Source organism: Rattus norvegicus, chromosome 4 (genome assembly GCF_036323735.1).
Source record: "Rattus norvegicus strain BN/NHsdMcwi chromosome 4, GRCr8, whole genome shotgun sequence".
NCBI lineage: Eukaryota > Metazoa > Chordata > Mammalia > Rodentia > Muridae > Rattus > Rattus norvegicus.
Genome location: NC_086022.1, coordinates 115,722,529 through 115,749,884, shown reverse-complemented (window position 1 = coordinate 115,749,884; position 27,356 = coordinate 115,722,529). Strand labels below are relative to the sequence as shown.

Here is a 27,356-nt window from a genome sequence, read left to right as displayed (position 1 = left end):
CTCTTCTCAATTTTTGTTCCTGCAGTTCTTTTAGACAGGAACAGTTCTGGGTCAGAAATTTTGACTGTGAGTTAGTAACCCCATCCTTCTACTCAAGGTCCTGTCTACCTACTGGAGGTAGGCTCTTTGAGTTCCCTCTCCCCAACATAGGGCATTTTGGCTTAAGGTCACCCTCATTGAGCGCTTAGAGTCTCTCACTCCCAGATCTCTGGTACTTTCTAGAGTGTCCCCCCATCTACCACCCTCTGAAGCTGCATGTTTCCATTCATTCTCATGGCCTTCTGGGTTTCTCTCCTGCCCCCCTCCATACATGGTCCAGTTCCTCTTTCTTCACCCTCTCCCTCATCCCACCCAAGTCCCCCCCCTCTGATTCCCTTGATTATTTTCCTTTCTAAGTAGGATTGAAACATCCTCACTTGCACCTCTTTGCTTGTTACACTTCTTAAGACCTGTGTATTGTATCCTAGGTATTTTGTACTTTTTGGCTAATATCCACTTATAAGTGAGTACATAACATGCATGTCCTTTTGGGTCTGGGTTACCTCAGGATATTTTCTAGTTCCATCCATTTGCCCACAAAATTCATGATGTCTTTGTTTTTGATAGCTGAATAGTATTCAATTGTCTAAATGAACATTTTCTATATCCACTCTCCAGTTGAGGGACATCTGGGTTGTTTCCAACTTCTGGCTATTATAAATAAGGCTGCTGTGAACGTAGTGAAGCCCGTGTCCTTGTGACATGGCGGGGCATCTTTTGGATATATGCCCAAGAGTGGTAGAGCTAGATCTTCAGGTAGAACAATTTCTAGTTTACTGAGGAACCACAAGATTAATTTTCAGAGTGGATGTACACCAGCTTCAATTCTACCAGCAATGGCAGTGTGTTCCTCTTCTTTGCATATCATCACCAGAATGTCCTGTCACTTGAGTTTTTGATCTTAGCCATTCTGACCTGTGTAAGGTGGAATCTCAAGGTCATTTTGATTTCCCTGATGACCAAGAACTTTGAACATCTCTTTAAGTGCTTCTTGGCCATTCTCTGCAGCAAATTTCTCTTCTACCTCTCGTTGGGAATAGCAGTGACCTACGCATGCCCACCCATGAAAGCTAAACCTTTGTGGTACTGTAAGTAAATAGAATGGATGGATTCTACAGCTTCTCCATAAACTTCATAGGTGTCAGAAACTGAAACTGTAACAGTTTGTAGGTTGCCTGTAAATAGTTTTCAAATGTTGAATCCCCAGGAAATTTTAAAGAGTATATATATCTCAAAGTAAGAAGAGCTCCTGAGCGCAAGGCCCTGGGTTCGGTCCCCAGCTCCGAAAAAAAGACCCCCCCCCAAAAAAAAAGAAGAGCTCCTGATCGCCAAGCGTTATGCACCGTGGTTGAAAACAGGATCTACTCACCACCATCCACCCTCCCTCACCCGGCAAGTGACTCTCACAAGAGCAAAGGCTGAAGGGAAAGTGGTCTCTGTTTCCTTGCATCTGGTGATTACTTGGTGACCTGGTGAATGGCATGGGCGAGGTAGCCCACATTGCCAGAGGTGACTCTTGCCATGGAGATTCGGCCATCCTTTGTCATGTAGACTGAGAATTCCTTGGTCAGCCGCTCCACCTGCTCAGGCTTTAGGCCGGTGAAGCATAACATGCCCATCTGGTCGGTGATGTGCTGCCAGTTGTGGGATGAGCCCTCTTTCTTCAGGTTGGAGACCAACTGGGTCCTCATGCTGATGATGCGGTCAGCCATGCCTTTCACCTCTTGCAACCATTGCTTCCGCAAGTCTGGAGAAGTCAGGATGGTTGCAGCGATCTGGGCTCCATTGAGAGGTAGGTTGGAATACAAAGGGCGGATCAGGATCTTCAGCTGTGACTCCACCCTTTTGGCTTCTTCCGCATCTTTGCAGACCACGGTGAAGGCTCCCACACACTCACCGTACAGGCCCATGTTCTTGGCATACGGTTGGCAGAGGCAGACATTGATGCCCTGCTCGATGAAGTGCCGCACGGCCCAGGCGTCCTTATCACGATCACCGCTGGCAAAGCCTTGGTAGGCCATGTCAAAGAATGCGAAGAGATTCTCTTCGTTGGCTCTAAATCAAACTCTCCCTCATCCTTTTGTCTCCAGCTTTTCTGAAACATGCAAGAAAATCACAGCATCAAAATTCTGTCAGCTATGGCATCGGAATAGGACAGAAGCTTTACCTGAAGCCTCAGATGGTGTCAGGGGTTCCCCTGTGGACCCTGGTAGAGCCTCTCATATTAGAGGCTGTAAGAGAAAAATAACTAGTTCTGTCATTAACAGTTGTCAAGTTTGTCCTCATGGTGTGGAGCAACTGTGTCAGCAGACCACATTATGGAAACTATGCTTTACAAAAACCAACAGGGACAGTAGAAGATGTAATGTCTTGTCTGCCTGCCTCTTCTTGTCATTGCTATTCTATAGCCTAGAGTTTCATCCCATTCTACTGCTTGGTTGACCGTCAACCTCATCCTATCAGGAGTTATCTAAGAATAAAGAACATAGTTTTTTTGCTCATGCCATAGCCTTCTCTCTCAGCAAAGAGCCGTGGAGAGTGGGACCCTGCCCTTGATTTCAGTGACTGATTGGCTCTTACGGGGGCGGGGCCTCTGCCCAGCTGGGCGTCCTCATTCATCCTGTCTGCACAGCCTGTCTTCACATGAGTCAGACATGCAGGGTAGGATCCGAAGGAGATGTTCTGGGGTTTGTGTGCTACCATCCCGGCTCAGACTCAGCCCTTGGGAAAGATAACCACCATCTGCTCTGTTACAGTAAAATTACTATAGACCCCCCCCCAAAAAAGAAGAGCTCCTGAAAGTATTGGGTATTAATTATTTTATATCTATCTATCTATCTATCTATCTATCTATCTATCTATCTATCTATCTATCATCTCTCTGTCTATCTTCTATCATTCATTTATTTTCTGTGTAGGTATTCATATGCATGTATACATGTGTGCACATATGTGTAGATATATATATGGAGGCCAGAGATAAATGTCAGGTATCTTCTCTAGTTGCTTCTCCACCTTACTTTTGAAGACAGGTTTTCTTTCCAACCCTGGTGCTATCTTACTTGTTTAGAGTGGCTGACCAGAAAGCTTCAGGCATCCTCCTGTCTCTGAGCTTGAGCACTGGGGTTTCATGTGAATGCTGAGATGTTCTCCTTATGTGTGGGTGCTGAGATTCTGAGGTCAGGTCCTCACACTTGTTTAGTAAACACTTTAACCTCCGAGCCATCTTTCCAGCTCCAGAAAGTAGTGATTGAGTGATTGTAATACACACACACACACACACAGAGAGAGAGAGAGAGAGAGAGAGAGACAGAGACAGAGACAGAGACAGAGACAGAGACAGACAGACAGACAGAGACAGAGAGACAGAGACAGAGACAGAGAGACAGAGAGACAGAGACAGAGAGAATGTTCTATCAAATATTGCATGTACTGTGGCTGTAGAGATGGCTCTGTGAGTACTAATGCTTTCTGTACAAGTGTGAGCACCTGGGTCCAGTTTTCTAGAACTCATATAAAACTAGGCATTATTGTCTATAATCTCAGGGTTTCTAGGGAAAGATAGGAAGGAGGTGGAGAGAGGGAGAAATCCCTGAATTCTAGTTGGCCTCCCTGTTGCTGTGATGAAACACTGACCAAATCCACTTGGAGGAAAAAGAGTTTGTGTACAGATTGTAGTCCATCATTACGGGAAGCTGAGGTAGGAACTCAAAGTAGGAATTTGGAGGCAGGACCTGAAGCAGAAACCCAGGAGGAACACTGCTTGCTGGCTTGCTCTCTGGCTCATGCTTGACTCAGTTTCTTACCCAGCCCAGGACTACTTGCTCAGGAACAGTACTTCCCAGTGTGTTGGGCCTTCTTACTTTAATCATTAATCAAGAAAGTGCTTCTGCAGTCATACTCCAGAGGGATCTGATGGAAGCAATTTCTCAGTTGAGCTTTCCTCTTCCCAGTTGTGTCAAGTTGACAATAAATATTACTCATCACAACCTGGGAGCTTGCATTCCAGCTGGCCTCCAGTATGTAAGAGTTAAACAACACAAGATCCCTGTTTGAAGAAGGAAGAAAGTGAGGACTGAGACTTGAGGTTATCCTCTGACTACGACATATATGCTACAGCAGGTGTGTACCTGTGTCTGTGCACACATGCACAATGCACACACATAGGTTATCATCTGACTCCCACACAACTGCTATGGCAGGTATGCACCCGTGTGTGCACACATGTGTATGTACACACACACACACACACACACACACACACACAAAGATTTAAAAATGTATTCACTATACATAGACGTGTATCACTGTATTTGCTTTGTTGTGGTCTTTAAAGCAACATGTTCACGGTACAAGAATCTACAGAAATGTTATAGAACCAGGCAGGGAAAGCTCAGCTGTTTGTTTCAGTGGGTGTTGTTGAAATGTAATTCTCAGTCCTATGGCTTATAGGACAGAGAGCTTGAGAACACTTTCTGAGCTCAAAGCTGGATACTGTTCCACAAAGGTATGCCTTGTTAATGAGAGTGTTCAACCTAGGCTTTTATGAAAATCATTCCGATTAATAGGCTTGTAGGATGGAGATGGCATGTGGTTATGAATTTCCATTTCAGCTCACTTTGTGCAAGAGCAATCATCCTTAAAGGCTCATAATTTCTTTTAATTGGATATTTCATTACCAGGCAAGGGTACAGAGCAAAACTAATTTTCCTTGCATTTTATTTCACCCACTTTGTTTGCTGGCAATTGCGCAGCCTTCACAAACAATCATTGTTCCTATTTCTAAAAAATTTCAGAACACAGAAGAACTAAGTATTCAATGTTTTATGTCTCAGTTTCCCCTTTGATGCACTGGATGATCACCAGCTAGACTGCTAAAGTAAAATAATTAGTTAAGTAGATAGATAGATAGACAGACAGATAGACAGAGACACATTAACATTATAGTGAAGAGGCTCTTTCCTCACTGAACTTTCACATACATTATCATCTCATGAAGAATGACATATTTTGCTGATATGACCTCCCTGTTTTGGTTTGGAGATGGCAATGCTTCTCCAGTAAAGTCTAGGATGGTCCAAAGAGTAGTTGAGTTGACATGGTGATGTTAAGGTTAGTCTTAGCTGTCTCATTCTGTTGCTCACACAATTCTGGTTGAGTCATGGAACTTTTGAATTAATTTCTCATTGGTTTTGCTTCCCTTTGGGTCTCAACTGTCATCAAGAAGTTGTTTATGGGGCAGAGATGTGGCTCAGTGGTTGAGCAGTGTTCATGATTCTTTCAGAGGACCTGGGCATCTCATAATTGTCTATATTTTATTGCTACCAAAGAGGCATTCCCTCCTGACAGTATGTCATCAAGGATAAATGAAGGCCAATTCTACTGTGGGCCACATCTGTGCACAACCTAATCGGTGGCTCCATCCCTCTCACAGGCCGCTCCTATCATCCCTTCTCACTCTGTGCTCCCGAGTTCTGCTCTATTCTCTTCAAACTTCAAGCTCCCATCCAATCACTTCTTCTTGTCTTGGCTTTTGCCCTTGTTAAGATCAAACTCTACTTATCACTTTTACATATTCCTTGTTATCTGGTAATTTCCACCTTTATTTTCTATTTTTTGGAAAAATGAAAACATAGCAAATATCACCACCGGTCTTCATTTCTGTGCCTTACACGACGATTTAACCAGTTGGGAGACCCTTGTTCTCCTCTTCACAGGGACATGGATCCGTATTTTCTTCCTGGACCCTCCTCAACTTAGCTCCTACCTCAGGACCCTGGCACACTCTGTCCTGTTGGTTTAGAATCTTGTACAGGGCTCATTTTCCAGCTCATTTTTCTGCAACATTCCTGCCAGAGTACAGTTCTTCAAAGGGGTATTTCCCATATCCATATACACACACACACCCTCAGTGATTCCTTTCTCTTTGTGGTTGTTATAATAACTGTGTTACAGTAACTTAGTGACCCCTTAATCCATTTTTGGTGTCATTTCCTGTCTAAGTAGCCAGGCTCCCCGAGGCAGGAACACACTCCTCTTCTTATTGTTTCCTCTTTAGTGCCTGGCTCATTTCCTGGAGTGTAGCAGTCACTCCATAAATATTCATTAATGAATGAATTAAATAATAAGCGAGGAAAGAGGCCTGCATAATGTTAATGTAAGGGTCAAATGAAATTATGTAGGCCAGTCACCTTTGAACATATTAAAGTGTAAAAGCAAGGCATTTTATTCCTTTTTCCCCCTTTAGCGAGGGATAAACCTAGCTCCACTTTTATCCTCCCATCTTCTGAGCCACCTTTCTGCCCTCATTCATAAATCTTCACAGATTCCACTCACACAAGAAGACTCCGTGGACCAGGTGGATTGACAGAGTGTTCGCAGCTCCCTCACATATTTATGCCGAGTGACCATCTCACCCGTATGCGCAGCTACTTGTGCCAGATTGAAAGAAAGGAGTGGAAACAACAAGGCTGATACCCAGGAACTTTAAATAGCTCTAAAAGAAGGGTGTGAGCTTCTCCCCAGAGTCTGTCTGCAGGAGGATGCTGCACAGAGGCAAGATGCAGCTGGATTGACGATGACTGAAGGACACCATTCTCCCTGTGAAGTTTGCTTTTTCTGAATTGTGTATGCAGTTGGCTTTGCCAAAGACAGTCTTAAATATTTACTAACCTTCGTTGAATAGATTAACTCAAACCAGAGTGCCAAGTTTATGGGATCTTTAGTTTTAGCTGTTTGTAAAATAAGTTTACCACTGGTCTTGTTCCCATCAGATAAACTGCACCCTTGGCATATCATACGCAAATATTCTTTGTGATGTAGAACCTAATTGGAGTCTGTCTCTTTTTTCCTTCCTACCTCTCTTTCATCCATTCCAAACCCCTGTGAAGAACTCTCAATCCTCCTTTGCTTCCTCATCATCTCCTGGATCCCACCAGTATCTGAGTACATACAACACACACACACACACACACACACACACACACACACACACACACACAGAGAGAGAGAGAGAGAGAGAGAGAGAGACAGAGACAGAGACAGAGACAGAGAGACAGAGAGACACAGAGAGACAGAGAGAAAAGAGACAGAGACACACAAAGAGACACAGAGACAGAGAGACACAGAGACACGGAGACACAGAGAGAGATGAGTGGGATAAGAAAAAATTTAGAACATGCCCAATGTCTATAGCAACACATGCTTCATGATTCTATCTCGAAGTGATTTATAAATTTGGGAATGGAAGGCAGTTGTTACATATCCTCAAACCTCAAATGCAAACATTGCTTTAATGAGGAAAGGCTCATGAATAAGATTCAAGGGAATTTGAGTTCAAAATGTAATTTTGCTAATGAAAATGTCTCATTTTTTTTGTCTCTCAGAAACATGAAAGCCTCAATAAGACTAGTGAAACTTTAAAAAGTTGAAAAGTTTGTAAAGCTTAGTCTGCAATGATCCAATTCTGTTGCTTTTCTCACTTAAATGTCATCTATCACTTAAGGCAATAAGCAAGATTTAAAACAGTCTAAAGCCTATCTAAGTCTTATGATCAAAACTGGAAGGAATTTTAAGTTGATAGGTCTTTTAAAACATTTTTACATTTGTATATATGTATGAATTTATGTATGTATTTATGTGGGAGTATGTGCATGCATGTGTGCATGTTTTGGGAGACATGGTACAACATGTATGAGGAAGTCAAAAGGAAAATTTTCAAGAGTCAGTTTTTTACCCTGTAGATCTCAAGGATCAAACTGAAAAGCCATAAGGCTCGTTCACAAGTGCATTTATCTGCTGAAACTTGTCATCAGCTCTTGATTACAAATTATGATATTTCTGTAAAGTACATAAAGACCTTGTCACATGAGCATGAGGACCGAGATTTGATCCAACAAGCCCTTGTAAAGAAGCCAGGCGTGGTGGTTTAAGTGTGAGCAATCCCTAGCATTGGTGAGGTGGACACACAAAGATCTCTGATGTTCACTGGCCAGGTAGCTTAGCCAAATCCACTAGCCTCCAGTTCACATGAGAATAGCATAGCTGAAACTATTCAGGATTAATAGAGTGCAAGATTCCTGAGACATGGCAACTAAGATAATCTTTCTTAGCCTTGAAATTCATGCAAACACACACACATGCACACACACACACACATACACACACACACACACACACACACACACACACACACACACACTCTAGTAGGTACTGCTCCATCCCACAGCTGTTCAGTGCAGTGTCTGTGTTGGCACTGCTTCGGTCCATGTTCCTTCTCCTCAGCCCAATATGAAACCATGGTTCTCCCTGTTTGTCCTTTCTTTGACATTTCAGATTTACAATGACAATTGAACACAAAGGGCAAAACTATCAAATTAATGTAAAACACCTTTCCAGTTTAATTTCCTGTCCAACTAAATTCTCTCCCTCCCCCAAGTCTGTGTGTGTGTGGTATAGCATGTGTATAATGTATGCACATGTGTGTGAATGTGCAGGGTTGTGTGAATGGAGAGAGCAGAGGATGATGTCTTATGTCCTGATCTATCATTTTCCACTGTATTTCCATGAGACAGGTAGGTATTTCATTGAATCTGCTGCCAGGCTGGCAGCCAGGAAAACCCTTGCTAACTTCCTTCTCTGCCCTTGACTTTGTTGGGTTTACACACATGCAAAGCTGTGTTCTCCGCAGAGTTACTTTTGAAAATGGGAACTGAACCAAACAAGAGCACAGTGCAGTACTCTCCACTGACATTCCTTTGTACCTAAAGACAAATTCAAATCCTCATGGGTGGCTTTTGAAGAGCTCAGTGAGCTGCTCTCTCTCTCTCTCTCTCTCTCTCTCTCTCTCTCTCTCTCTCTCTCCCCCTCTCCTCTCCCCCCCTCTCTCTCCCCCAGTCTGTCTGTCTGTCTGTCTGTCTGTCTGTCTGTCTGTCTGTCTCCTCCCCCTCTCCCTCACTCCTCTCCCCTCTCTGTGTGTATGTATTCATGTGGGTATGTGAATGTGTGTGAAACATGTGTGTGCATGTGTAGGAGTGTGCATGCATGTGTAGGAGTGTACATATGGAGGCCATAGGTTGACATCTAAAGTCTTCTTCAATCATTTTGTATTTTTGAGATGAAAGCCTCTCTCCTGGACCTCAGTGATTTGGCTAAGCTGGCCTGAGTTGTGAGCCTTAGAGTAACTTGTCCCCACCCATGATTGTAAGCCTAGCGTTTTACCCACTAAACCACCTCTTGTGCCCCTCTGCCTGCTCCACCACCCTCTTGTTCCATGTGTCCTAGACACAGTGGCTTTTTGTTTCTTGGATTTAATGGCTCCTTTCCACTGTAGATCTTGCGCTTGCTGGTTTTGTTGCTTTGGCTTCATTTGCTTAGACTCAATTTCCCCATGCCAAGTCTGTTAGTTCACTGTTCTCTCTCAGTATTAACATTAGCATCACACCAATTTTTCTCCTTATTTGAGACCAAGCCCACTGACAGTTCTTTTGAAAGTCAGATCTTTATCAGCAGTTCTATGTCTCAGTCAACTCTGTTATATAACCATGCTTTGTGACATTTATAAGGACTTATTATTAGAGGTGAATTTACTTGTTTATCTTCTTATTTTCTGACACCTTCAATAAGGGGTTTTTCATTGACAAGAGTCTTTCTTATTTTATTCATGTATATCCAATAATCAGATTACTCATTAAGATTGGATAGGCTTTCAATAGATATTTGTTGAATAACTGGCTGGCTTCAGAAGATTGTAAAGTACCAGAGGCAAATACTGTTCACTGTATGACAGCTTCTTACACTGCTGAGTTAAGGCGTCTTTTGAATCTTTTGTTTCTGTTGTTTGAATCAGAGGACCATGTATCCCAGGCTGTCCAGGGACAGAATGAGGCTGAAGATGACCTTGATTTCCCAGTCTTCTTGTATTTAACTCTGAAATGCTGGGGTTATAGGTCAGTGTGCCAATATCCAGGTTTATGCAGTCCTAAGGAGTAAACCCAGGTCCTCCTTCATGCAAAACAAACATTTACCTTGTGACTTACATCCTTTGTGTCTTTGACTACAGGTTAAAATGATTTTTAGAGTCTAGACTAAGTCTTCTGATCTCTCTCTCTCTCTCTCTCTCTCTCTCTCTCTCTCTCTCTCTCTGTGTGTGTGTGTGTGTGTGTGTGTGTGTGTGTGTCCTCTGTGTGAAGGGACCTGCAAAGGCCAGAAGGAAGCATAGGATCTGGAACTGGGGTTTTAGGTGGTTATGAGCTACATGATGTGGGTGCTGGCAACTGACTCAGGACATCTTACCTGCTGAGCCACGTCTCCAATCCCCAAACAACATTCTGCTTTGGAGAAAGTATATGGTCCAAAACAAGCTAAGTATAACTTGTGAAAAATTGCACAAGCAACACCACTTGTAGAGATCCAGTTGGAAGTCAGCACAATAGACACTTCTGAAAATTGTCAGGGGTCTGCAGAAATATGAGACCAGAAAAAAATATAGAAGAAAAGTTGAAGTAGAGATGCTGTGGGGTTCAGTTAAGTGAATTTAAAATAGAAAGGGATTAGTTATTGGAGGATTCTGAGCATTTGTCAGTTTTGAGCAGCAGAGAAGAAAGTCTGTACTTATCCTCCGTTTCACAGGAAAATGAGAAGCAGAAAACAGGATCACTGCCTCTGCGATATCATTGCCTCTGGTGGTGTTGACTTCTCCCAACTTCTCTTGGAATATTTGTCTAGAACATGAATTTGTTTTCTTATTCCTCTTATCTCTTCTGTGGCTTATAATTCTAAGCGCAGCCCAAGGGCAGAGACTGTTACATGCTTGCTCTTTGCATCCACTTATCAGCTAGTTTAATGTCAGGCCCCTGGTAAGTGCCCCAGGTACCCATCTCCCAGGGAGACATAAACACGTTTTGCTTTGCTGCAGACACGGGGTATTCAGGCACTTACATGATGCTCCTATCACCAGTATAGCACATCTTGTCTTTTTCTTCTTGTATCAGTTTTATGTATTAGTTTGGGCTCTCTGATAGCTGAAGTGAGTTCTCTTTTCCTTATAGGTGACATGGCAAGCAGATGTTTTTCTCCAACACCAGAAAGGGCTGAGCACCACTGCAGAGCCTCTTAATGGGCTAAGAACAGTTCTAAGAGGAAAGTCTTTAGTGTCTCCCAAGTCTTTTAGAAAGAATTCTGAGTGTGCGGATGTAGAGTGGCTCAGTAACTGAAGTGCTATTGCCAGGCATGGTGGTGAGCACCAATAGTCCTCGTGTGATAATCTTAGTGCAGGGCTAGGGGAGACAGGAGGATCCATGCAAGTCACTGACCAGCTGGTCTTATGGAACTGGTGAGCTCCAGTTTCAGTTAATGAACCTGTCTGAATAACTAAAATGGAGGTCTCTAAAGGAAGAGAGCTGACATCAACCTCTGGCTTCCACATACATGTGTACAATGTACATACACAGCACAGGTAATCATTGTGGTTGATAGTTGGAACTATGGACTTAGGATATAATCTTGACATCTGCGGATATTGGAGATAAAAATCATCCATATTCTTTATGACCAACTCTCTATACTAAGCTTGGCCATCAGCTCTCCTGCGCATTTACCTTGTACCATTCCTATTCTACACAATTCAACAATAACCATTGCCTACAGGAATCTGGGCAAGGGAATGATGGGAAGTTTATTCCTGGAACTTTCTGGACTCTACCCTTGAGCCTTTTCCTAATTGCTTTTGAAATTGTCTCTGACCGGGCCTGGCTGATATAGTCAGCAAGCTCCGGAAATCCCCCTGCCCCCACTTTCCAAGCCTTGGGAATGCAGGAACAGAACCTCAGCTTTTGATGTGGGCATGGAGGGTCGCATTAAGTGTGTTTGCTCTGCAAACTCTTTACTGACTTATCTGTCTCTGTAGCTGCCTTGTTGACAGTTCTATTCTTTATCTCATCATCCATGATATATGCAATAGCTTTGCTGGGTTTCCTGACCATTGCAGCAAATTCTTGAGTGTCAGCATGGTCTTGGGACCTCTTGTGCTATAGACATAAAATACCAAACATGAAGGATCTAAGATTGATCTGCCAAGCTACCAGAAACTTCTTTTGTTGCTTTCCTGAGAGATAAGGTGTATGCCGAGTGTTGTTAGCCACCTCCTGTACTCCAACCTAGTCCCCATAGGGGAGCTATGAGAATGGGGTGCTGAGAAGTTTGTGAGCATGGGAGACATTAGAGGAATACAAAGCACAGGGCTGCAGTGTATCATGTTCTGAAGCAAGTGAAAAAGACTCCAATGGAATCAGACTGATGTGACAAATGCCTTTGTATAGATGGCCAAGACTAAGGACAACTCTCAATTGTGTCAGCTCGAGGACCGCATTTCCAATCACATTTCTGGGAGGAACACAATGAAACTACATCCTATGCATAACAAGAGTCGAGTCTGTTCCTCTCAAGCCCTGCCATTGTCTACTCTGCTGGACCATAGTGAGAGCTGTAACACAGATGAAATTAAAATTTTCCACTAGGCTGGACAAATCCAATAGCTAAAACTTGGAAATGCTCAGAAACCAAGTTGTCATTAAAACCAAAGACTCCAGAGTAGAATCAATATACATTGTCACTTAAGTAAAATTTATATTTGTAGACCTTAAGTTGGAGAGTTCTAAATAAATCTGAATTATTTGTCCTTTTATCCTTTTTACCTTCCTTTTCTTCTGCCCCCAAATAATATTTCCTTTTATCTATCTATCTATCTATCTATCTATCTATCTATCTATCTATCATCTATATCTATCATCGTCATCTATAATCCATCTAATATATCTACCCAACTACCTACCTTTCTACCTACTTACAATCTTTAATATATTTATCTCTTTCGCTGTGTAAATACCAGTGACTAGCATCACATAAGATTTTAAATTTTGGCAGATGACTAGATACTTAACTCCCACCCTGGTCAGTTTATTAGAGAGGAAATAAGTAAATGACCAGATGCTTTTCTCATTAAACTGATTTTTAAAAAACAAAAAGCAAAGCTCAGAATTACAAAAACTATTTTGGGTTTACTGGGTTTAAATAGCTCCTGGTTGTGTTTTGGTGTGGATCTGACATCAGTGTTTCTTCAGTAAGTGTGCCCACAAGAAAGGCTGCTGAGTGTGTCCTCTCAACATAGGTAGCTTGTGGTGTGTGGGAAGGCCTCTTTGCTTAGATAGTAATGTGTTTGTGCGGCGGCTTGCATTATGACCTACTTGGGCTTAAAGCTGTGAACGACTGTGCAAGTCTCAGGAAGCACTTTTCTGTGAACTTTAAAACTTGATGTTTGGAAGACCCTAAGCTTTTGAATAAGTTCTACACCTTGATGCTTTGGGCTGTTCAGAGATCTCAGGTCTCTTCACATCGTAAGTAGCATTTGTTCAATGGAAACTATTTTTATCTTTTTTTTGTGTGTGTGTGTGTATCATTTTCCTTTTAAACTGTAAAAACAAAGTTAGGATCAGGTCAGATGGCCCATCAGACCTTCAGATTCTGACATCTGATGCTCTGAAATAGGCAGGCGTGGGGCAGCACAGGTAGGTTGCTTTGGGGCTGGCTGTATTGTGAGCCTATTCTATCAACAGGACATCAGCTCAGCTGCAGAGTCCAAAAGACAGCACCTGGATGCTTTCCTTGTAGATTCTGGTCACCAATTCTCAAACAAGAATTCACAGAGGCCCCATCTCATCATCTTCACAGTTGGAGAGAATTATTGTACTACCTAAATTAGGCCAAGGACTGAGCCACAGTGGGGACTGAACTGCCTCTTTCAAGCTGCAGTTCTCCAAGTCAGGGGAAAGGGCAGCATCAGAGGGAACGCGCATCAAGGCTAATGAGGACCTTCCTGAAAGCAGCCATGGGAATACTTTAAAAAATCTCACCTCCTGCAAGTGCACGATTTTCAACTCGCCTGCTCTCTATCAGAATGCTTTACTGTGTCTCCTGCCTGCCACCAGCCCACTGACTTAATTCATGGGGTGGGAAAATTGGTGCTCGATGGCTCAAACCAGCCATCTTTCCCCTTTCACATCCAGTACAGTGTGACTGATCAGTGTTTTCATTTGTCTTAACAACAAAGCAAAACAAAACCAAACAAAACCAAACCCTTGTCTGTGGATACTGTCTTGGATCTCTGGTTGACCTCCAAGCAGCTTCTTATTGCCCACTACCCTCCTACTCATGTACCCAAGCTTTCTAAGTGTTTAACATTTTCACACATGTATATAATGCATTATGATTGTGTTCATCCCTATTACTCTCTCTTACCTGACCCTTTCACATTGTGAAATCTTCTTCTTCCTATAGTCTCAATCCTACTTCAAAGTCTTTTGTATGTGTGCAGGTCTTGAACTAGCAACTACCACAGTACCTGTGAGATTGTGAGTGCAATGTTCATGCTATGTACTCAAGAAGTCTCCCATGGCACTGCTTCTCAGCCTCTGGCTCTTAGCGTCTTTCCATGGTATTATTTGATCCTTGGGAGAATCCTGGTTAAATTTTTGTTACTGTTGTGAACACAAGCCAGGGTCGTCTGGAAAGAGGGAATCACAACAGTGGGATTGCCTCCATCAGATTGACTTATAGGCAGGCCTGTGGCACATTTTATTGATTGATGACAGATGTGGGAAGACCAAGCCCACTGTGAGTGGTGTTGCCTGCTTACCCTGGCAGGTGGTCCTGGATTACATAAGAAAATAGGCTGAGTAAACCAGTAAGTCCTGTGTCCCCAAGGTTTCTGCTTTCGTTTCAGCCTTCTGGTTCCTGCCTTGGGTTCCTGTCTTGACTTCTCTTGATGATGGAATGTGATGTGGATGTGTAAGTTAAATAAATTCCTCTCTTCCCAAGTTGTTTTGGCCAGTGGTGCTTTATCACAGCAACAAAAAACAAATCAGTACAGGGAGTTAGTATCGACATTCTGTTTAGGACTGAGCACTGAAAAACCATTTCACAGACTTTAACCAGTTATGAGTCTCTGCGTTAAGTGCCACCTACTGCACAGACCAAGGTTGTAATTTGCCCACGTGCTTCAAGTTAGGCTCTTTGTGCAGTACAAGATCATATATGTATGTGTCTTTTCCTTGCTATATTGATTCAGTATCTGTCAGAGCCCTAGCACATCACTGGAATCTGATTAATGATTGTTGAGTGAAGAAGTGGTCTTCTCCAGATTGTCAGGAAGTACTTTATTCCTCGAACGTGGTACAGCAAAAGTCTGTGTGGTGTGATGCATGGTGAGCATTTTCTGTTAGGGATGTCAAGCGATCTCTCTTGCAAAGACTCTACTTTGTCATTTTCACATAAAATAGCTATAAGACAGGATGCTAATGAATGAGCGACTTGAATTCTGGTAAAACCTTATTTATAAAAACAGGTGCTTGAGAGCTGGGGTACATGTTCAGTTGGTAGCTTGTGCCTGCCAGGCATGTATGAAGCCCTGGCCTGGATCTTCAGGATAGCAGCCTCTGGTCACAATAAGATTTGTCTACACTCCCAGGACAACAGAGGAGAGGAAAAGAGGGTCAGACATTTAAAACAATCCCGAACTACATCGTGAGCTCAAGGCTAACCTTGACTACATGAAGGTGAAAATCAGTGACAGGCTAGCTTGGGCATATGGGCTGATGCTCATAGTTTCGTGTTCTACTTTTAATTTAATAGATATAATCTTTTATTTCTTCACAGTTTCGAGGACATGTTCAGGTCTCCTGCAGGCTTCACTGACCCCAGACTCCACCTGCGTTACACACGTGTTGGAGAAGACTTCAGACTGTCTACTAAGGTGCTAAGAAACAATTTCTGTCTGATGGAATATTTCATTTCCGTTGTGCAGAAAGCAGCACTCTCACCCACCCATAAGAAATCATGTTCTTCGGATTCTGTCAAGTGTGTGGTACAACTGTGAAGCTCGGCTCCTGGAATCTCTTTTTGAAACCCATTTTCCCCTGCCAAAACGAGGCCTGCAAACGCTCTGAGTGAGTCAGCGATCATAATATTTCCTAAACCTGAAATAAAAAGCATGCCAAAAATAGTGAGATTTTAAGTTCATGTGGCTCTGGCGCATTCCTCTCAACTTGACATCCCATGGTTTTAAATGCTACACCAGAGGTAATGTTGCAGCAGAGCAGATCTATGATAAAGGCTGATATAGATAAGAGATACAAAAAGGAATCAGAGGAATCCCAAATAGTGATTTCTTCACTTCCACCTTTAAAAAACCATCAACTTATTTTTAAGAGTGGTTTTAATTTTACAGCATAACTAATGATATACAATTCTCCCTTGCACCTCCTGCTTCTACACAAGAACAGCCTTTCAGGGCATCTATACCCCAGGAGAGTGGTCCATTGGTTAGAGCTGATGTAGTCCCACTTAAACATCATCAGCATCCCCTTCTGGGGTTGTACATTCTATTTGGGACAGACTGTGTGTCCAATAGAATTGTTTCACTGCCTTAAGAATCTATATGGTCCTCTCTTTTCCTCCCCCTCCTCCTCCTCTTCCTTTTCCCTCAACCCTTTTCCTTTTTATCTGATTCCTCTTTCCTTCCCCTTCTATTTCTCATTCCTTTTGCTCTTCTGTAGAAGACAAAAGGAGAGAAAAGGGACTCACATTATTCTTCCTTATGTTTCCTGACTCACATGACAAGATTTATCAATAGTCTGTATTAACAGCATAAACAAAGACTTATATATGTAAAATAATTTTATTTTAGGGTGTTGGGGAAATCTCTTAGTCAACAAAGTGTTTGATGCACAAAAATGAGGCCTTGGATTGAGGTCTTCAGCAGAGAGAGAATAGCTGGGTATGGGGACATGTGCTTGAAACCACAGTGCTGGAGACAGAGATAGCAGGGCCGCTGGGGTTCACTGGTCAGAGAATCACAGGTCTAGGTTCACAGACAAGGTGTCTTATCTCAAGAAGTTAGGTGGAAAGTGACTGAGGAGACATCCAATATTGACTTCTGACATCCAGAAAGTGTACATGAATGTAAACATACACACAGCAATAGCAGGCCTTAGAGCTGAGAGAACATGGGAAAACCATAGGGACTCTGTGGCAGTTTGCAGAAGCAAGTTGTGAGTAGTGAAAGGCAGAGTGAGCTCTGTGCCAGCGTGTGAACTGAGCAGGGTTCTGCACACCAGTAATTCCCCCTGGGTTACTGTACCTATGACAGTGAATAGTTTGAAGGCAAGATGTGTGTCACAGAGAATCCTGCAAACCCCTTGCCTGAGAATAACCGAGAACTCAACCAAGAGAATGAGGCCAGAAGGAAGTCAGATTTGAGAAGTGTGAGAACAGTGGGTTGTACCCAGGGACAATGAGGTGTTCCTACTGGGCCAAAGATTTGGAATTAGAATGTTCAGCTGGCTGAAGATGCTCTAAGATGAGCTTGACTTTCTGAGAAGTTCCTTCTGTTCAATTTTAGGACTGTGGATGTTGGTTGTGAGTTTCTTCATGTGGGTGCTGTGAACTGAACTCTGATCTTCTAAAAGAGCACCATACACTCTCAGTCATGGAGCCGTCACTCCAGCCTCTAGACCTCTGTGAATAGCTAAATGTCTCCTGAGCTCCATGGCATGCTCAGCCTGCCGCTTTCCAGAAGTGCAACATCTGACTCATGAAACCAATTACCATCTTCCCTGTGATTCAGACTCCAAATAGTAACAACGACCTCCACGTTAAGCATAAGCATCTCCCTAGAGACTGGTGAATACTCAGACTCCTGTTCTTCATCCAAGAACATGTTCCTACTTTGAATTAAGCTTGGGAAGCACAGACCTTGCTATACTTTTCTATACAGCTTCAGCTACAGGTGTTGAATAGTCAAATGGGCACATTTCCTAATGTTCAAAACGAAGCTATTTCTAAAGCCTTTTGGTCACATCAAAATTCTATTTGGCACCATAAATAAATATAGCTGTTTGGTATTGTTTGCCCTAAGATGTCGGAGAAGCCTGTGACACATTGAATCACACTGTCTCTGCCTCAACATGCTCTCGGAGTTGATATTAATTATTGTTTTATGTAATTCCCAAAGCAGTTTATCAATAGCACAAACAGACAAACAAGCCCAAAAGCTCACCACCTAATAAGGTTTTAGAGCCCAGGGACCTTTCACTTATGACATAATGGTGTCACGGCATAGTCCTGCTCATTGTATTTAGTTGGGGAAGCTGAGAACTTCCAGGCCTTTGAAGTTCACTTGTTTTTCACAGCTCATCTATCTGTCAGAATGTTGTGTGGTCAGGTTCTCATCACATGGTCTTTGCACTGCAAACACATCAGATTTATATGTTTTTTAAAACCTTCATGTCTCTTGGTTTGCCTATCATGATCTCCATTGTATTTTATTATTTTATTCTCTATCTTAGAGTGAGTGTTTTTATACTGTAGCCCACCTTTTGGCTACTTTGTGGGTTCTTCTTTCTTCTACCATTCTCCATCCCCCCTTTCCCACCCTTTCAACCCTCTAACACTAGATAGGAGAGAAAAATGAATAGAAAAATGAATAGAGAGAATATGATATTCTCAGACTAATTTCCAATGATTGGGAAATCGAGTCCCTTGGGGTAAGTTAGTTTTTCGCCGCCAAGTTACCTAGTATCTTCTTTGTTCTTCTTTGATCATGACTACTTTGCAAACCGAAACCACCAGCATCCAACCACCAACTCACCACTAATCAACAACAGCCCATTTCTCAGGGCTCCAGCATTTATGTACCCTCTGAAGCATCCCCAGAAATCCACATGTCACACAATCACAGAAACTGTCTGCAGCTGGAAAATCCCGCCCCGATTAAAGCACAAGAAAAACCATAATCAGCTGCTATGGACAATCTGAAGTGGCCCTGTGTCCCCACACCTGGGACTATAATGAAAACACAATCTTATAATATTTCTGTGTTTTTTAAAGAAGCATACCTTTAGTATGCAGGTACATATGTGTATGTAGTGTGTATGTACTTAGAGAGGCTTAAGGAGAACCCCAGCTGTCATTCCTTGGGTATCATCCACATTGGTTTCTGAGCCAGTGTTTGTTGTTAGCCAAGACCTTGCCAAGGAGGCAATGCTGTCTAGCTGGTGAACTTGAGATACTCCTGTCTCTGTTTCCCCAGTGCTCAGATAGAAACATGCTACTAAGACAGCTTTTCTTTTTTTTTTTTCTTCCTTTAGTAAAATATGGGTTTTGGGCCTGGAACTCAGGGTTGTCTGGTAAGCACATCGCTGACCCTTCACCCTAGTTTAGTGAAACGAGAAACAAGAGAACGGTTTAAGCAGCCAGGAGGTGTAGTAGCACAACAATGAAGAACCTCGTTGCTCTGGCTTCAGAGAGCATGCGTTTCAGCTCCCATTCATCACTTTTCTTTTAATTGCTCTTAATCTATAATGGTTTATTCTTGTGTATTATTAACTGAAAGATAAACAGTAGGTAGGACAGATGGACAACAAGACTGCAAACTAACTTTCCTGTTGTGTGTAATAATTGAAGAAACAATCCACACTAACGTGACTTCACTCTAGTAATGTGGTCTCTCCACCCCCATAGCTAACCCCATGTGGCAGCCACCCAACTCAGGGTTCACTTGCCTTGGAACCTGCTCACATTCCTAGTCATCCACCTGCTGTGACTAGTTGTCACAGATTCCTATAACCCAGTAAAATCCATGTGGATCTGACTCATCCTCTTCTTCCTCCATCTCCTCTGTCCTGTCCTCTCTGCCCCTCTCTGTCCTGTCTTTAAAACTCTCGGCTCACCTTCTATTTTCACTGCTCACAGACTCCAGTCATCTACCTCACCTGCCCTCACCTGTGTATTGAAAGCAACGCACACTTTCCCTTTCTCTCTCTTAACAATGGATGGGTGGGCAGTTTGTTGTTTTCTAGGAGACTCTAGGGTACCCCTTCATCAACAGCTTTGGAGGGTACTTTATGAACAGAAAGTTAATTTAGGATTTCTGGAAGTGATGTTCCAGCATGACTGCAGCCTATTGCTTTTATCGTTATTTTTTCATGTAAGTATTTTTGGCAGTTGTGTGTATTAGGCCCGGGCTCTTGCTCATGAGTTGTTTTCACTTTTAAACAAATTCCATGCTGACTCCTCAACGTACAGAGCTGTTCTAAGTGGAGAGTACAGGAGCCATTGATTGAAGACTTGGCTGAGGCTTCATAAGCTATGGACAAGGACCCGGCAGTTGTATTTACTCAAAGGAATTGTAAATATGTCAGCCATGGAGACGGGATGGATTTGTTCAGGTTATAAAACTCACATTCTAACCCCCAGATGCAAATGTACAACAAAGTATTTGAAGGAGGGGTTATTTGCTCCAGAGGATCGAACATAGGAAGCACAAAGTCAAATCCTGCCCATGGCTGTACCATCTCACCCACAGTGGGCATTCAAGAGTAACTATCGAAGCACACACATTTCAGATTTGATTTACAGCCTCAGTCTTTGTCTCCTCCTCTCCAATTTCCAGCAGTAAACAGACTGTCACCTGATTCACATGCCAGCCTCTTTGTCTCTTTAAAGCTAACCTGGCTGTGCATGGTGAACGACCTTTCCAGTGCTGTTTTCCCAAACCTATTACTCTGGCTGCTTTGTTACAGTTGGGCATAGGTAAGCATTACCATTGTATGAACTTTTCAGTCAAAATCCTAGTTCCAGCTTCCTCCACATGCTGTAACTTTGCGCAAGGGGACTGATTAAGCCTGGGTTATCAGCTCAGACTCAAATCTTATGAATACAGTACGTTCTGGACTCCCTGACTTAACATCATTGCTTCCCTCTATCCAGGCTTTTCTGTGGTTCAAGTATAGAAAATTTCAAGGAGGAAATTGCCAACCAATAATGGATACTCTTGAGCTGGAGGTGGGATGGCTCAGCAGGTAAGAACACTTGTGGTTCTCACAGAGGATCCAGGTTCCATTCCCAGCAACCTTGCGCCCATTGACACCTATCCATAATTCCAGTTACAACAGACCCAGTGCTCTCTCCTGACCTCCACAGGCATCAGGCATGCTAATTGTACACAGGCATAAATGTAACTTAAACACTCATATACATAAAACAAATAAAAGGAATTAGACACTTGCTATTTTTTCAGCTTTGGGTATACTGACATTTTGTGTGTTCCTGTTTATTTTTCTATTTATTTATTGATTGATTAGAATATCCACACAACATCTTTTTTTTATTTGAAGAGTATTATTCATAGTTCTGAATATATATATATGTATATATATATATTGACATCTTAGCTTAAAACAAGTGGAGAATTTGACTGAAAAATCTTAGATACATAGTTAAAGGCTGTAAAGACAAACACCAGCCACCATATAATTTCTTTCCTTTTTAACTTTTAATATTTACTTATTTAATGTGTGTGTGTGTGTGTGTGTGTGTGTGTGTGTGTGTGTGTGTACCTGAGTGTATGTGTACCACGTGTAAGCAGTACCCATGCAGGCCAGAAGATGGCACTGGATCTAGAGTTACAGGCAGTTGTGACCTACTGTGTAGTTCCTAGGGCACAAAATTTGTGTCCTTTGTAAGAGCAGTAAACATTGTTAGCCACTAGCTACATCCCCAGCCCATTTCTTATTTTAACTTAGAACTGAATCATGAAAATAATCATGAAAGGTTGGCTTACAAATAGTTTTATATTGAATGAGAGTTCATGAAGGCTAGTTAACAAGTTTTACCTTTTTTTTTTTTTTTTGGCTAAAATGTGTACCCCAAACTATAGCTTTGCATACATTGACACTGCTGGGTCCATGGGTGAGAATGGCTGCCCTGGGAGGAAGACTGTTAGCTTTAGGGTTAGAAAGAGCCTTGGCAGTCTACCTCTAAAACCACGTGTCTTCTGTTTTCCTTCTGTCTTACAGCCACCCTCATGTTAGGAATTGAAATTGTAAAGCCAAACGCTCACATAAGCCTCATTAGGCAAAAGTCTAGAGAATTTAAATTTTTCTAACTTTCCAACCAACCCCCTCCCCTCAAGAATTATTTCCAGCTTTCCCTTTATATCAAAAATAAAAGAAGATTCTTTGCAAATAAAATATTTTCTACTTCTTGTGCAGGAGACGGTGATGAGAAAATTATGTTTCTTAGAAAGATTTGTGGGCTTGAAAACTCAACGTCTTCTGAGTTATGTCAGCAAGCCCAAGTGCTTATTGGTTTTCTCCCTGCTTTGATGAACAAGAGCAGAGTTAGCAAAAGCAAATAAATAAAGTAGAGAGACCTTAAATGTTCCATTATGTGGAGGTCCTGGCAATTTGTAAATCTTGGCGCCGTGCATAAGCAGCCATGTGTGAGCCTACACTCTCATTGCCAGGCTGCCTGCCCTCCTGTTCTCCTCCCATGGTCCCTCATTGTCACCTCATGCTTCTCACATCTCTCTCCAGCTCAGCAATATATTTCTAGTTTTCTTATGTGCCACTTACAAATCAATACCCACCTCTATCCAGTGTGAGCTGTGTCCACTCCAGAAGCCATCATTCCCTTCCAATCTGCCTTCATGCTTCCTCAGCAAATGAAAAATACTAATACTTTCAATTTCAACAAAAATCCCCATTTGCACTTGACACTCCATGCATTCTCACCTCCAGAATTTTCCAAAATAAACAGCTTAAAAGAGTTACCTTTTAACTTGAAGATTGAAGGGTTTTTCAAGGAAAAGATATTGTGTTACTTAGGAAAAAAACTGTAATCAGAAATTATATTATTTTCCAGTTTTTCATTCTTATATTTTAATTTTTACTTTTAGGTTATAAAAGTAATTCAATATATGACTTGAGTTTATGGAAAAATATGACATTGGATAAAATAAAAAATTGCTTGTTATGGAGTAAAGGAGAAAAGTATAGCTGTATGTGAGGCTTGTTTCTCTTTGGGTTATTTTACAGCTAGCTCTGAGTATTGGAATAAAAATGGAGGCATTCTTTCTGAGTGCCACTTTCCAGCCCAACTAGATCAGGTTTGACGTGTTTCCGGGTTTTCTCATTTATGGAACATGAATGAGAAATTACCTCTATGTCATTGGTTGTCAATTTGATTGGAGAGTAGCTAGGAGATTAGTGAGTTATACCCCAGGGCATTTAAGAGAGAGAGGTGTCTAAAGGGAAAGCATCTCCCACTAGTGGGGAGGGCAACATTCCCACTTCAGGATCCGGATGGAACACACGTGGAGGAGAAGCAGGCACCTGACACACAGACATTCTTTTTCTCTCTGTTTCTTGACAGCCATGACATAAGCCGTTCTCCTCTAGCATGCTACAAGTAGCAATTGAAACCATGAACCAAAAGAGATATTTCTTCCCTCATAATTTTCTCAGGTATTTTGACAAAGAAATAAAAAACTGCTTGACCCAAAAGTTGAAGTGTGAAGAATTATGATCTTTGTCCATTTGATTCTCTGTCCTAAGAGCCTGTGATTGTTCAGCTCTTAGAGAAGTGGGCGAATCAATAGAAATACACAAAAATTTAAATCCCACTATATTAGTTTTACACTGTATTTCTAAATCAACACGACCCCCTTTCTTTGGTCCATAATTTCTCTCTCTCTCTCTCTCTCTCTCTCTCTCTCTCTCTCTCTCTCTCTCTCTCTCTCTGTGTGTGTGTGTGTATCAGTGTGTGTCTGTGTGTAGGCGAGAGGTTGATGTGGAGTGTCTTCCTCAATTACTCTCCACTATAAGTTTTGAGACAAGGTCTCTCTTTGAGCTTGGAGTCTAGAACTTACACATTGGGCTTGTTAGCAAGCCCTAGAGATCCCACTGTCTCTGTCCCTCCATCATTACAGTATTACAGGCATATGGGTTTTTATGTTGGTGCTGGGAACCTGAATTCAGGTCCTTGTGCTTGCATGGTGAGTAACTCACTGATGGAGCCATTCATAAATATGTTTGAAGCATGTAAATAAATATTCTATCACCTACAACTACAGATTCCTACAGATATTTTCAATTTTACTTTTACCCAGTGAAGCATGTTTGTATTTTCCTTGCTCTACTCTGACTATAAGATCATGCACAATGAACACTTTCTCACATGTCACCTGCCATTTCCCCACTTCCCCAATATTTTTTTCAGCGCACTTGTGTACATTTAAACCTTGGGTTCTACTAGACTTGGATTTTCTTGAGCTCATTGCTGTGAAGATGTAGGGAAGTACTGTAACAAAGCCCCTGTGCACACTGCGTCCTGGATGTGCAGCTGCAAAGCCAAGGTCAATAAGTCTCACCTGTGTTTCTAGCCATATTTCCCTTGATGAGTCCAAGATGAATTCCAGATGCTGTCTTCTTTGCTGTTCATTTTATTCATTGTCTACAGATGCAGAAAGAAATCTCTAAAAATAAAGAGTATGAAATCATTATTACCATGATGCTCCGTCTTGCAGATTTGGGAAAAGCAGTTGGTGACTCCTCATCCTGTTCACAGCCTCTTGCTCAGCTCTCCCAGGAGCAGGGTACGCTTCTCAGGGATTCCCATTAGTCAGTGCTGCCTGCATCTTAGAGTACATTCTTCAGAATTGTTCATCTGAGCTGTACTGTCCTTTGTTCTGAGTCATAGCAGATTTTATCTTGTTTCTTTAAAAATTATTCTTTTTTCTTCATTAATTTATTTATTCACTTTACCTCCAGATCACAATCCCCCCTCCCTCCTCTCCTCCCAGTCCCAACATCACAAAGCCTTCCCCTCATTAACCCCTACCCTTCTCAGAGAAGGCGAAGTCCCCCATGGGTACCACATGCTCTGGGATATCAGCAGGACTAATATCATCTATCCCACTCTGGCCTGAAAAGGCAGTTTAACTAGGGGTCTGGGATCCAATGGCAGGCAGAGTCAGAGACAGTTAAGGGACCCACAGGAAGACCAAACTGCACATCTGTTACAAATGAGTAGGTGGCCTAGATCCAGCCCCTGCATACTCTTTGGTTGTTGGTTCCCTCTCTCTGAGCTGCCATGGGCCCAGGTTAGTAAATCATCCTGAGTGAGGTAACTGAGACCCAGAAAGATATGCATGGTATGTACTCACTAATAAGTAGACATTAGCCATAAAGTATAGGGTAACCATGCTATTATCCACAGACCCAAAGAAAGAAACAAGGAGGGCCCAAGGAAGTATGCTTGAATTTCACTTAGAAGGGAAAATAAAATAAGACATCAGAGGTGGATGGAGGAAGGAACTAGGTGGGAGGGGGAGTGAGGAAGGAAGGAGGATGGCGATCAGGTGTGGGGAGGGAGGGTGGGAGAGGACTGGGAAAGAAAACAGAAATCTGTGGAGGGGCATCTCTGGGACAAGGGTCCTAGGAATCAATGGAGGCAACCCTAGCTGAGATGCCCAGCAGGTGGGTATATGGAGACTGAAAATGTTTAATACAGTATTTTCATTCTTTTTTTCTTGAGAATTTCTTACATAGAATGTATTTTAATCATATACTCTCCCACTCCTCCCTCTAACTCCTCCCAGTTCAAACTCTGTCGTCTTCCAACTTGGTATTCTCTAGTTTTAAAAGCATAGATGTGTTCCCCTACCCCATTGGATAGTGGTTGACCTGCAAGGGGCCATAACCTAAAAGAATCATCAGCTTTCCATAGCTCTCCCCCCTCTTGATGCCAGGGTGCTGACTGGCTTGACCTTGTGTAGGTAAAAATGGCTGCTTCGGGTTCATGAGTACAGAGGTCTTGTCATACTCGGAAGACACTGTTTCTCTAGTCCTCCCTGACTTTTGGCGCTTACAACATTCTCATTCTCTTTTCCTTTATGGTACCTTTGATGGGAAGGGACAAGGTGTGATGTGTGTGTTCTATTCGTGACTCTGCATCATACAGACACTTATTCTCTGAACTTTGGACCAGTCATTAGTTTCTGCTAACTGCCATCCACTGCACACCTCTACGCAAGGCCTCTGAGGAGCTCTGAGAGCTATGCTAACCTATGGGTACAATGGTTTGTTGTCTATTTAAATAGAGTCTCGAGGTAGTGGTAACTAAATACTCATACCCACATGGAAGCTATCAGAAAGTACCCCAAAGATTCTCTTGAGATAAAGCACTGTGAGGTTTATTCTTAAAATACTAATACTACCATGTAATCGTTCAAGGAACCCCAATCCCTTAGCACATTCAGAAGCACAATTCACAAGCTGATAATAAGAACCAGAATTACACTCTGAAGCTGGGCAAAGATTTGTATTAGTAAATGGAATGCCATCTCTAGTCAGCTTAAAATATTGACTCCTTTGCACTTGCTTTATTCTGTAAATATCTTCCTTCCTCCTGGGCTTGCATTCCAATTCTTTGCAAGTTAAGAAACACCTGCATTCAGAAACTACTAGGAATTAAGGAAAAGAGAACGGCGATAAGAATTGGAGGAGCCTAATTTTATTTCTTAACCCTCTGTCCTATTTCTAAGGCTAAGAACATGTTATTGAAACTCCTTCAGGCTCAATGCTGCTAACCATAAAATGGTTTCATAATTGTTTTCTTCATAGGCGAGCTGTGTGATGGTTAATATTGACTCTCAAATAGATAGAATTTAGAGTCACCATGGAAACAAACCTCTGGCCATGTCTGTGAAGGAGTTTCTTGATTTTGTTTGTTGATGGGAAAAGATCCACCCTGAACACAGGAAGGACCATTCCTCATTTTGGGGTTCTGGAGTGATAATGGTGAGTAGCAGAACTAATCTCTCTCTACATTCTGTGTCCCTAAAGCCATCAGCCACTTTATGCTCGTGACCTTTCTTCCCCATGCTGAGAGACTGTATCCTGCAGCCATTAGCCCGACTCAACCCTTCCCTCCGTAAGTAGCTTTGATCAGACATTTTGTCCCAATAATGAGAAAAGTAAATAACAGTTGTGAGCATTAAAAGATAAGGCGTTATATTAATGTGAACCTACACTAATACAAATATTAGTTTATAGTATAAGCACATTATAAAACAAGACGGATCTTAAGAGCTAGTCATCATTGTGTGATTGGAAATTAGTAGACAAGAAGCATAGAAATATCTGCTCACTGTCTTTTGTCCTACGGGAACTACTGGTCTACTTGGTTTCTGAAGTCACTTGTCATTCCCAAATTCATAGATTCTGTAGTCTGGAGAAAACGTAAGTGAGAGGGAGTCTTCTCAAGTTAACTTTTAGCAGCCCCTGACACTTGAGTCAGAGTGGGAGATAGAGTAGATTCCCAAGAAGTCTGGAAACCTAGAAACCAGATTCTTAAGAGACTGGGATGCAGGACTGTGAGTGTCCTAGCTACCAGTCTCCTGCAGTGAGAGCAGGGTTGTGGCA

The 27,356-nt window shown here is 42.2% G+C and overlaps 1 protein-coding gene across 1 annotated transcript; it reads right to left on the bottom strand.

Moving 5' to 3' along the window:
- Window positions 1–1,478: 1,478 nt before the first annotated feature.
- Got2l1 (glutamatic-oxaloacetic transaminase 2, mitochondrial like 1) lies at window positions 1,479–17,809 on the bottom strand. The gene is made up of 4 exons (XM_039108528.2): window positions 17,698–17,809; window positions 15,916–16,067; window positions 11,929–12,065; window positions 1,479–2,094 (listed from the first exon to the last, which is right to left on the bottom strand). The coding sequence occupies exons 1-4, from the start codon at window positions 17,807–17,809 to the stop codon at window positions 1,497–1,499; spliced, it is 999 nt and encodes a 332-aa protein (XP_038964456.2). The 3' UTR covers window positions 1,479–1,496.
- Between the last annotated feature and the right edge of the window lie 9,547 nt (window positions 17,810–27,356).

Bases quoted from the DNA above. Each gene is read 5' to 3' on its own strand.
- Got2l1 (XM_039108528.2), bottom strand. From the start codon at position 17,809: ATGTTCTTGGATGAAGAACAGGAGTCTGAGTATTCACCAGTCTCTAGG. The intron at 16,068-17,697 runs GTAATTGGTTTC...TTTTTATTTCAG, and splicing joins TCTGAATCACAGGGAAGATG to GTTTAGGAAATATTATGATC. The intron at 12,066-15,915 runs GTGGGTGAGAGT...TTATGTCTATAG, and splicing joins AAGAACATGATTTCTTATGG to CACAAGAGGTCCCAAGACCA.